The sequence below is a fragment of the Ornithorhynchus anatinus genome, chromosome 7 (assembly GCF_004115215.2).
Source record: "Ornithorhynchus anatinus isolate Pmale09 chromosome 7, mOrnAna1.pri.v4, whole genome shotgun sequence".
Lineage (NCBI taxonomy): Eukaryota > Metazoa > Chordata > Mammalia > Monotremata > Ornithorhynchidae > Ornithorhynchus > Ornithorhynchus anatinus.
Genome location: NC_041734.1, coordinates 11,190,483 through 11,202,527, shown reverse-complemented (window position 1 = coordinate 11,202,527; position 12,045 = coordinate 11,190,483). Strand labels below are relative to the sequence as shown.

General features: G+C 41.6%; 1 protein-coding gene and 1 long non-coding RNA gene across 3 annotated transcripts in view; one reads left to right on the top strand and one right to left on the bottom strand.

Moving 5' to 3' along the window:
- Positions 1 to 12,045, bottom strand: part of ST18 (ST18 C2H2C-type zinc finger transcription factor) — a 256,587-nt gene that overhangs the window by 37,113 nt on the left and 207,429 nt on the right. For both annotated transcript variants that reach the window (XM_039912546.1, XM_029069437.2), the window contains 3 exons: positions 11,599 to 11,810; positions 3,631 to 3,747; positions 1,988 to 2,233 (listed from right to left, as the gene is read on the bottom strand). In XM_039912546.1, the coding sequence (XP_039768480.1) occupies positions 1,988 to 2,233; positions 3,631 to 3,747; positions 11,599 to 11,810 (575 nt within the window). The remainder of the gene's footprint in view (positions 1 to 1,987; positions 2,234 to 3,630; positions 3,748 to 11,598; positions 11,811 to 12,045) is intronic.
- The window catches only part of LOC114813270, a 142,461-nt gene that overhangs the window by 118,533 nt on the left and 11,883 nt on the right, over positions 1 to 12,045 (top strand). The window lies entirely within an intron of this gene.

Sequence of the window (12,045 nt, the reverse complement as noted above, 5' to 3'; positions counted from 1 at the left end):
TTCAAGAAATTAGCTGACCAAACTGAGGATATGTTTACATCTACAACAGCCCTCTTCTTTCTGAATGGTGTGAATAGCTGACATTCTGGTAAAATTTAGGCAGCACATGAAACTGGGAGGTAAGAGAATCTGAACAAATGAGCTAACCCCCACTGAAGGCTCTCTCATGGAGGGAAGAAGCTGAAACTATTGGCCGCAGGGCCACCCTCCTCCCCCTTCACCACAGCTACAAGGGTCAAAGGGGAATGGCCTGACCACAGGGGTGCTTAGTACAGTGCTCTGCACACAGTAAGCACTTGATAGATACCATTGATCGATCACCAGAAACCCATTAGTGGAATGGCATAATGTCCCCCGCCTCCCCTGCCACCCTTTCATATCTTGCCTTTTGTCATTTGATATGGAACAGGGGTGGAAAAAGTGGATTGTGTTGAATTTTTGAAGTATGATTTTGAGTGAATTGAATTTCTGGTAATAATAGTCTCTTAAAGGTCAAGGTCTTTTTCTTTTTCATGCTTTGTAATCTCCCAGGCAATTGGTACAGGTGCTTTGCATAATTTTAGGGCTAAATAAATACCCCAGATGATAATGATGTTGACTCCCAGGAACGGAAATTAACACCTCAGATATGCAAAACACATGTGTACATTCTTGGGCACAGTAAACAGTATGCCTATCCTATAAAGTTTCCAGGGCAACTCAGATGCTTCTGGAATCATAGACTTTGGATGAGAAGCACAGAAAATTAACATAGTGACTTTAAGACATCCTACCCTAGTACCTCAGACTTAAAAAGCCAAAGAGAAACATATTAGAAAGCAAATCTCAACACTGAAAAAATATCTTTTGAAAAAGAGTCAATGTAAATCTCTCTCTCATTTCTATCTAAATCAGGGGTGCAAACAGAAAACCAATGAATTGTTCACCCATTGCCTTCCCAGCCAATCCCCTCTAGTTTACCTCTTCTGTCTGCTAACTTAGAAGTGAGGATAGATGGGGAAAAGCCAGGGATGAGGGTGAATTATAAAGCAGGATCTCTGCAATGATAAAGAAGGAATTTCAGTGGGGAAGACACCCTATCAGAGTGGCACTCAGAAAAAAGTAAACAGGATGTTTAGTTGCCTGTTCTATCAGCTGCACATAAAAATGACTGAAAAAACTTAGTAGCACAGGTCTAATACCTGTATACTGTTATCCACCCCCCGCTCTTTCTCCCTCTTTTTCCAGGATGGGCTGATCCTTTCGGTGCTTTATTTTAATGTCTGTCTCCACCTCTAGACTGTAAGCTCCTAGTAGGACGGGATCTTATCTACCAGCTCGTGTTATACTCTTCCAAGTGCTTCGTACGCTCTCAATAAATGCCACTGAATTATTGATTGACTGATCCAGGAAGATGCTGGATCAGTACCTGAAGTCAGGCCATACAATATAACAAAAATGGAAAAAACATATGACAACCAAATCCATTTCACCAAATCAATTTTATCCTTTCCTATGCTAGTCAAAAACAAGATAGGAGTTCCAAAAATGAGGACCTCCCAGAAACTGGTCAACTACAATCAGTAAAAGGAGCCCCAGCAAGTTCAGCTGGCTTGACACAAGATAGAAGCAGCTTCTAGAGAAGCCAGCTTCTGAAGGCTTCTGAGTTCTACTTCTACCCCTTGGAAAATGTGTTTGTTGGTCCATTAGTCTTGTACAGCTCACTGAATATTGCAAGGAGAGACGCTATCTTCTCTTCTGCAGCGAGCGGACTTAAACCCATGGAAAGAGCAAAGATAGTCTAAAAATTGATTTATGTCAGGATTGTGCCCACTAAAGGAGGATTCTTTGAACCGGCTCCTATTGCAATCACTTTCCCCAAAACAAAGAAGCAAATCTCACTGCAAGTAAATTTAAAGTCTTAACTTTGAACAAAAGGAATTTAAACCCAGTGACACCCTTTAAAAACGCACCACACCTTGAGCTCATCGATAAGGTAAAAAGCTACCTCTTTCTCCTCCTCTTTCTTTGCATGTGTCTTGCTATAGTTGATAGGGGTGTCCCAGCCCTCCTGCTCACACAGGGCTTGATAGAAGGCTGCATTTACCAAGATGCTGCTGGTTTTGAATGGGGAAGAGGAGGGAGTCGGAGCGGAAGTGTCAGAAGGAGTTAGAGTTGTGGCCTTCTCCTGGACTCGATTCTTTTTCATGCTCAAGTCCAACGTGCCATTTTCGTCCACTTCTATCTCGGCTCCCTGATACACAATAGGAAACAGAGAAATATGTAAGCAGTGGACAATCTGTGGCCATAACCTAATAACAGAAGGCTTTTAAAGGATAAAGTTAAATGCAAGGTTTTATTTAAATTCATCTGTTTGTAAACCCCGCTCTCCAATTTGCATCAGCTAACGTTTCATTCTTAGGCAGACTTAAGAGTAACCTCAGTAATACACTCCAAGCTTCCAAGCTTAACCAAAGGATGTCTAATTTAAATAAGATTCTTCAAAAGTATAACCTACAGACATATGCTAAATCCAAGTTTGTTTATTTTCAAAAAAGTTTAGCCTTTAAATCTTCTTGATCCTTGAGGGAGAATTATGGGTCTCAAGCTACAGTTAAAAGCATACGTTACTTATTGTATCAACTGGCTTACTATACGCTCCTGCTTCTCAGATATTACCGTATCTGTCCTGTAGGGATCATGTGCAAAAAGCAGCAGCTGGAGAAGGCTCTAATGAAGTTCTTGGTGAAGCTGAAAGTGGCACTTCACCCTATTTGGTTGGAAAGCATTTTTTTCAACTGCACAAGGAAAGGGAGAAAAACAAAGCGTACTTCCATCTACTGCAGGTGTTCAGCATTTGGCACCTTCCTGCATTAGGATTAGACACAGGAGTTTTAAGCTATAAAATAGCTTAAAGCAGCGTGGCTCAGTGGAAAGAGCACGGGCTTGGGAGTCAGAGGTCACGGGTTCTAATTCCAGCTCTGCCGTTTGTCAGCTGTGTGGCCTTGGGCAAGTCACTTAACTTCTCTGTGCCTCAGTTACCTCATCTGTCAAATGGGGATTAAAACTGTGAGCCCCACGTGGGACAACCTGAACACCTTGTATCCCCCAGTGCTTAGAACAGTGCTTTGCACATAGTAAGCGCTTAACAAATACCACAATTTAAGATAATTTCCAAATAGAGATGAGTTGTCATAGATTGCTATACTGCGGCAGACATAAGAGAAATAACAGGGAAATATTGTCTTGTGTTGACCCCAGTAGCTACGTCCCATGCCCCCACTGGGGACAACTTGGTTTTTGCTGAGTTACCCTAAGGGACAGAATCTAATGGTGCATTCAGTCCCGAGTCCACTGTCTTAGTCCTTAGGATTTTTAAACTGATGAGTAGCATTGGCTAGTGAGGATCCATGTGAAGAACTGTGAATATTGCAATGCTCTAAGTTTCCCAATGAGGAACCCAGGAAGGCGCTGCTCTTGTCACTCTACTAACTGGGCCAAATTAAGACCTTTGTGACACTCCTAGACATTAAACCATCATCCATCCATTCACGATCAGCTCCCTTCTCCACCACAAACCCTCCACTCCTTTCTTTGGCTGGCAGAGCTGCCTTCCACGAATCTGTTAGCAGGATACAAGAGGTCGGTTACCTCACTGGGGATTTCACCTCTTTCTTCTCTTCCTCCTCCCCACTTGCCATCCGTGGGTGGAAGAGACACGCTAGCCCGGTTCCAAAGGCCAACGGCACAGCTGCTTCTCTGGGGTTCCTGAAACCGAAAGGCACCTCTTGTCTGTGCTGCTGGTCTTTGCCTGACAAAGTTCACATTTCCAGTTGCTCAGATTAAAAGCTAGATATGCTTTATTATGTTTATGGGAAGTAAATACACTTCTAATATGTGCGCACTAAGATGCTTTGGCTCTATCTTTCTGCCCCTTTTTAGTAAATAGTTTAATCTCCTGTGATAGTTTTAAGCCCCGAATTTGACAGAACAGCTTATCCTGGATAATAACTTAGTAACCACAGCATCTTATGCCATCTGTATAATATCAAATACATTTTTATACCAGCATTAATAAACCTTAGTTACCAAAACCCAAGATATTAACTATATCAGTGCCAAGTGCACTCCCCAGGATATGGCAATAGAGTGTTGCCATGATTGCATCAGTGTCTTTTGGCTTCACAGTTGATACGTAACTATAGCAATGAAACAGAGCTTCAGTCATCAAATTTAATGACCAATGTAAAGTAAAATGCTAAATATTGTGGTTGCTAACATTTTTTTTGTAATAAAAAAAAAACTTGGGTTAAGACTGCACAACCAGCATTCACATAAAATTCCAGACCTCTGTGACAGATGGCTTAGGAAAAGAAGCCATGTGACAGGGGCTGCAGTAGTTTTATAGTGCAAAACCCATAAATAGTGCAGATTTTCTCTCACTGAAAAAAATACCAACTACTCCAAGGCAACATCAACAACAACAACAACAAAAAGTAATAAAAATGACTTGAAGTTCTCCCTGAGCAATTGCAGACCCCCACAAGTTCTGGATAGACTGAAGATATTTTCTGCTTAGATTCTGGTCTTTAAAATTTGACTGAGGAGGAAAAAAAAAAGAAATCATAAGGAAAGTTTTCTGCACTTTCCTAAATAGCATACTGAAGTTTAGTTGGGCAAAGAACACCGGCCGTACATTTATAAAGCAGTGTACAGATGGGCTTTAAGTGAGCGCACAGATGCACTCAACAATTAAAACACAGTCACAGAAAAATATCCCTTTCTGCTCATAGAAGGCTAGATCGCCCGTTTACAGCATGGATTTTTATTCAGAACAGTATAACTACCCATCACTTTGCTCCAAGTGCTGCAAATTCCAAATGGCAGCATACTTTTTGGGGATGGCTACAGTTGATGTATATATTCCACATCTCACCATCTCCCCACCTACTACTTTGCTACTTTATCTTGCTTCTTGGACAAACACTGGGCAGAGAAAATAAATTCAAAGATGGATATGGATATGAGGTTAAAATAGAAACAGTTTTACCTCAGAGTTTGGCTTTGAAAAAAATCCTGCATCTTTGGCATTTGTTAATTCTTAAAAGGAAATAAATCAGCACTAGAAATTTTGAAAAGGGGCAATTTCTCAAACTTTTGCAGTTCTTTGACAAAACAGAATTCCTAGAGATAAAAAGTGGCTGAAAATGAAGTGAAAATGGAAGCAAAACAATGGCAGAGGAAAGCTTTCTTTGGGGATTGGCATATTTTAACAGTTCCTGCTCAGTCTTCAAAGAGCAAATGCTTTGTGCTGGAGTCCAGCAAATACGTAAAATCATCAAATGTTTATTCTTCTTACCCAGATGCCATTTGGACCACCAAAATTCTTTGTCCACTGACCTTGTTCTGGGCTTCAAGATATTTACTTGCAATTAGTGGTAGAGCTATTAAAAGAGATGATATGCCTTTTGTTCCTAATCAATCAATGGTATTTATTGAGCACTTACTGTGTGCAGAGCACTGTATTATGTTACTTGGGAGAGTTCACTGTAACAATATAAAAAAAACACATTCCCTGCCCTGAACAAGCTTACAGTCTGAGATAGTAGCTGGCTTTTTCTGTAAGTGTGGAGAATTAAGATAGGACATCATTTTGGTTTTTAGGTTTTGAGCGAAACCCAAAACAGACTTTGAACTTTAAACATTTCAAGCAAGTGTCAATTTTTTGTTTTCTTTTAAGGCACACTGTGCATATGCCATTTTGTCTAAACAGGTGGGGGAAACACCAAAACATTAAACAAAATATTTGGCAAGCAACAGGGATGAAAAAAAAGATAGTCTGGGAAGCTTGTTTCCACCTCAGTGGGCAAGGGGAGGAAAGGGGATTAAAGGAGGGCAAAGCTCTGTGCCATGGGCTGGCATTTGCTTGAGGCACCAGAGGAGTTTTTGCAAACAGCTCCAGGGAGTGGTTGAAATCCAGTGCCCGCTCTGTGCAAATTAGGGCTGAAGTTTATTCTTTAACAGTAGTTTAAGCCAACCAGGTTAAGAATTTATTGAGTGTCTTAGAGTAAAGCCTGGAACCCTCCCCTCAGTCCTAGGGTGTCCTAATTTAAGGACAGTGCTAATTATCAATGCGGAGTAGATGTGAATTGCTGGAATGGCAGACTATCCCACTGGGAATTCCTGCTTTCCTTGGGAAAACCACACTGACCTCTCAAGATCAAAGTACCTAATGCAATCGGAAGAAATCTTTTAGAAGAAACCCTACTCAAACATGATTAGCTGCCAGTTCATATATTTTTGTGTTTCAGCTGTGATCACCTGCAGGCATCCTGTAATGAGGCAAGGGACACCGTCAACATTGGTGAAGTGTGCTGTCAAAGAGAAGGAGGTGGTGTGAGGGAAGGAAACTGCTTAGATGCAGGGTGCAGATCTTTTCTTCCAGTCTTTAAATACCACCAATCCCACCAAAAAAAGAAGGACCTGTCAGACCTGTGGCCTGCCCCTCTGTGAAGCTGAAGGAATAGTGGGATACACCTATGGAAGATTCCTGGTCCTGCTCGTCTTTTCCCTATCTGCCCAGCAATTTTATTTGGTTACACCAGAGTTCTCAGTTCAAGGCACAGTCTTCCACAACAGCAAAAAAGAAGAAAAATCCCAGGATACAGCTGGGTCTTAAAAGCACAAGTAAAGTCTTCTTCATTGTCACTCGAAACAGAAGGGGATAAAGTCCCTTGGACTGTAAGCTCCTTGTGGGCAGAGAACATGCCTACCAACCTTTTGTACTCTCCCAAGCATACGGTACAGTGCTCTGCACACAGTAGGTGCTCAATATCATTGACTAGAAAACTGGACATTTAGTCATCGTAACTTGGGTTCAAGCTAAAATAGGCAAGATTTCTGACCATATGATTGGATTTTCTTCCCTGCCCCCTGCTTCGGAGACTTCCTGATTAATCATTCATATCTGTCTCATCACATCCTCCTCCTCCTCCTCTTTCACGCCTTTAAAAAGAAAGGAAACAAAACTTGAAACATCTATTTTTTTGTTCTTTCTGCCTTTAGAATGTAGCAATGGGTATGCATTCCATATCCAAAAGACAGGGAGTCAAACTGGGTACCAAGTGGCCTGGGATTGGAATCCAAATAATAGTAAAAGAAAGTAAACTTTAATGGCCAATTATATGTGCAAAAAAGTTTACCTGTCTGATATTATTATTTGGGTACATACTTTCTGCATCCTGAGAAGCTTAATATCGCCTGTTCTCATCTTCTCCTCTAATTTTCAATCTTTTCCCTTCTCTTCTGTGCAGAAAGAGAGAAGGAAAATACCCAAGACCTAAATGTTCCTTAACTAAACCAGGGTCTAATCCGAGTTTCAAAGGCAGGACAAGGAATAGCCACAAATTCAGTGAATAAATAGTCTGTCAATCAGGTTGTATCCTGTTTGCCAGGTCATTGTCTGGAGTAGATGAATGGACAGGTGATTCAAGGCTTCAGAAAAATGTCATCTTACCTGCATGGGTCTCTCACAGCAAGTACTGGATGCACACCAGGCATAAGATTAACTCTGTGTGACTGAATTTCACTTAAAAAAAACCTACTTTGAAACCTATGCTTGCTTCCCACATTTAAAGTCACCAGCAAGCACAGCCTCTACAGTCACTCCACTTCTCTTACCATCATTCAAACGGAGTTTAGCTCCAATTGATCCTAAAGGGTTTTTTTTTTTTAGAGCAATTGGCTGCCAGATCACTGATTTATACCAGCCATCTCTTTTACATTTCCCATATTCACAGACAAAGGGAAAGTGTCCCTTGGCTGGGTCTCCAGAGGAGATCCCTGGCCTCTGGAATCAGAAGTCATGGGTTCTAATCCCAGGTCTGCCACTTGTCTGCTGTGTGACCTTGGGCAAGTCACTTAACTTCTCTGTGCCTCAGTTATTTCATCTGGCAAATGGGGATTAAGACTGTGAGCCCCACAGGGTACAACCTGATTACCTTACATCTACCCAGAGTTTAGAACAGTGCTTGGCACAGAGTAAACACTTAGCAAACACCATCATTATTAATAATGCAAGGCCAGAGACCACCTGAGGAGAATTGAGCAGTGCAAGCAGTGGGGGAGAGAAAGAGATGGGGGAGTAGAGGGTAAGCCCACAGAATAGGCAGCAGGGGGCCCCCATGTTCAAATTGCCCCACATCTCCCTCCTGTCTCCTCCTCAACGAAGAGAAATCTCCTTCACTCCAGTCAGGGCCTCTCTACAATGAGGATTCAAACAAATCCAGGACTTCGGATATCACAGTGACAGATTAAGAGACTATTGTCTCCATCTGTTGCCGAATTGTACATTCCAAGCGCTTAGTACAGTGCTCTGTACATAGTAAGCGCTCAATAAATACTATTGAATGAATGAATCAATGAATTCCAGAATGGTGGTGTAAACACATCCAGAATCTCAGTTTTCTTCTAACACAAAATAGTCACAGAGGCCTAGGTGAATATTTGGTTAATTACAGACATCAGAAATGAAGTGAGGACTAAACACCTTTCCCTTGGAGGATTTGTGGAAGAAAACAGTTATCCTGAATTGGGCATTAGGTTGGGACAAAATTTTTACTTTACCCACTCTGTTCTGATCCCAGATCCTTTTTCCAGGATCATGGATTTTTATTTCTGCCCTTTGCTTAGAAAACTTTTTTATTGCCTTGAGAAGTCATTTAAAATTCAGTTTTTCTCCCCCACCTCATTTTTGGATAAATGGCATGAAAAATAGACAAAACTTTTGCACAAGGGAGAAATTCTATCTGGGATGAAAAATAGAATCTGGAAAAGTGGCAGGGTCAGGAGGTCATATTTAAGCCCTAAATAACCACTCAGTCAAATGAAATTCTTTTCATAGAAAAGGACATTTTCCTTAACTGACAGCACATCAAACATCTAAAATCAAGCTGTGTACTTTTGTCTCACGTCATTTCCGTCAACATTGAGGGAATAAAACTGGGTCGTAAAATGGAGCCAAGACTTGAAGCAATAGAATTTGCCTCCCTCATTTAAAAGACAAATGGGCTAACACCAGGGCAGATTTGCTTGTGTCTGTAGAGGAAAAGGTAGCCTGGGAAGCGTAGATTTCACAGAAAAAGAGGTTCTGATTTTAGAGTCATCTTAGAGTCCATAAATGTGCTTTGGAAGAGACCCAAAATGAGAGGATGGCAAGAACAATCATCTTTCTATGTGAGATGCAGCTGAGCACTGGGAGCTGATGGATTCACTCCCAAACAGGGAGGACTAACGGATTAAAGACCAACTTGTCAGGCCAAGAGAAGATGTGGAAAAGAAGAATGTTCATTGTGGGACATACATAATTTTTACAAGTGTTAATACCTGTACATGGCTATGCATGAAAAAGAACAAAATTACAGTTTTGCTCTGAAAGTACTACATAAGTAATGGATGCAGCAGAAAGGTTGAAATGTCAAGGTCCAAATTAAGCATGAAAATGAGGGGAGAGAAACATGGAGGAGAAATATGAGGAGAGAGAAATATGAAAATGGGAGGCAGTGTGGAGCGATGGAAGAGCCACGGGCCAGAATGCCGGAGGTCCCAGGTTCGAGTCCCAGTTCTGACACGCGTTCACTGTGTGGCGTTGGGCAAGTCACAACCTCCCCATGCCTCAGTTTCCCCAGCTGTAAATTGGGGGTAGTAAAGCTAAGCCCTACCTCACAGGGGTGTTGTGAAGAGTAAGTAGCTAAGTAATGTAAGGCACTTGGGTAATAAAGGCACCACCTAGAAACACAATTTAGAGAGGCAGCATGGCTTGGTGGCAAGAGCATGGGCTTGGGAGTCAGAGGTTGTGGGTTCTAATCCCTGCTCTGCCACTTATTAGCTGTATGACTTTGGGCAAGTCACTTAACTTCTCTGGGCCTCAGTTACCTCATCTGTAAAATGGGGATTAAGACTGTGAGCCCCAATGAGGGACAACCTGATTACCTTGTATCTATCCCAGCGCTTAGAACAGTGCTTGGCACATAGTAAGCGCTTAACAAAATACCATCATTATTAAATAGATGCTTTCAAAAATTCTTTTGAAAATAATGAAAGAAAAACTCTACATTTCAAAAACAAATTAAAAGAATTAAATGTCAAAGCAATTGCTTCTGAGTTGTTGGATTAGTTGGACTAAGGGCAGCTTGAACATTTTAGGTAGTCTTTGTTTAAGAGCTCTGTTTGCTTATAAATTGCATTTGTGTGGTTTCTGGCCACTGAGTGAGTCTTCACGCAGCTTACTTGGCTAGGTTTTGTCCAGAGCTAATTCTGAGTCTCCTGTCAAATGTTATGTGGCACTGAGTTGTCACCCCGCTCACCTAAAAGACTGGCAAAGAGGAAGGAAAGCAGATGCCCAGGTAGGGTATTAAGACACTTTTGAAAGGCTTTATTCAAAACCACATAAAAGAATCATCTGTGCATCCCAAATGTCTGTCAGGGCTGAAATTTTGCCTGACCTGTCCACCACCTCAATATTCCAGTTCTTGTAAATTAGAAAATATGCAAGGAGCACAGAATTCCTTTTTCCTCTTTCCTACTGAGGCAAATCTGTTCCCAAAATCAACAAACAGCTAACGGTGTGGGATTTGCAGGCTACTTGCTGGCTCCAGGGCTAGAACTTGCTATCGACTCCAGACCAGTATGTCAGACACAGGAAAGGGAGGCACTAGGTTTTGAAGAACGGAACCAAAACGGGGGTCGTGCCATTCATTCTAATGGGTTAGTAGCTGTCGCACAAGGTCGGGATTTAGTTGAAATCTGATCAATTTCTACTGAGTCACTTAGGCTAAAATCTGTCCCAGAATCAGACTTCTCACTGCTATTGAATAAATGAGATTAGCATAGGCAATTATGAATAATCTTTATGGCTCAGAGCACTGGAGTTCAATTAAACTTTCAGAGGCCAGAAACCCAGAGTTGTCCCTAGTAAACTTTTCATAACGAACCTTCTCTTAAAATCAAATATAGACATCATTTTTGAATGCCCAGGTAAAACACATCTTCTCCTAGTTCCCCCGATTTCCCTTCTCTCTAGGAATTACAGTTATGTCTTTCTGCAATCATCCCATCCTTCTCGACATCGGAATGACACACCCAAGTGCTTTATGCAAAACATTTTCCCTCATTCCATTCTCCCAGTTTAGATATCTCCAACCATCATGAGCTCTCAGAGAGTTAGAGAAAAGCATAGGTTCAAGAAAGAAAGCTGCATTGCAGCTCTCCTTTCACCAGAACCAATTTTTGAGATCTGGTGACTCTTCCCCCACCCTCCTTCCTCTGACTCTCACTCTCCCCTTACACTCTCCTCCCCGCCCCACTCTTTCCCTTCTTTCTGGAGGCCCCCGTTCTGACAACGATTACAGAATAATTAATTTGTTCTTTTTTTCCTCCCATGAACCAGTCAAGCCCAATTCTAGTTTTTCTCTGACTCTCTTCAAAGGAACATGTAAAGAGAAGGGTCCTTCAGGAAGGGCGGGGGGGAGGGGAGGGAGAGGGACCAACCACTCACACGCAAAGCAGTTTATTCTCACAGTTCAGTAGCTAGCCACCCTCTAGGTTCTTGGACTACCCTACCTTGGCAGACAGACTCTGTGGTTTGTTGGAGAGAATCTCTGCTGCTTCCCTGCAGCGGGTGGAAAGGTTCAGGATTGCAGCAGCTGCTGCTATGTGGGTGTCTTCACTACATTGACCGTAGCTATAAGAGTTGGCATGGCACGGGCTCTGTGTGTGGGCGCTAGCACTAGGCAGTCGATTAGAAAATTTCACTGGATTTGAAAAATGCTTTGCTGTTGAAGAGAGATTTGATTAGCAATTGCATGTATGTGTTTTAGTCATTAAATAGATTTGTTTTTCAGGTTATAATTTCATACATTAAAATATGTGAAGAATAAATTAAAACACAGTCCATTTTTCATCAGTATTTTAAATTCAGGTTATTCAGATTCGTTTTAACAAAGGTTCCAGGGATCAAATTATTTGACTGCTTCCAAAAGATGCCTTTTTTCGTACTATTTCAGTATT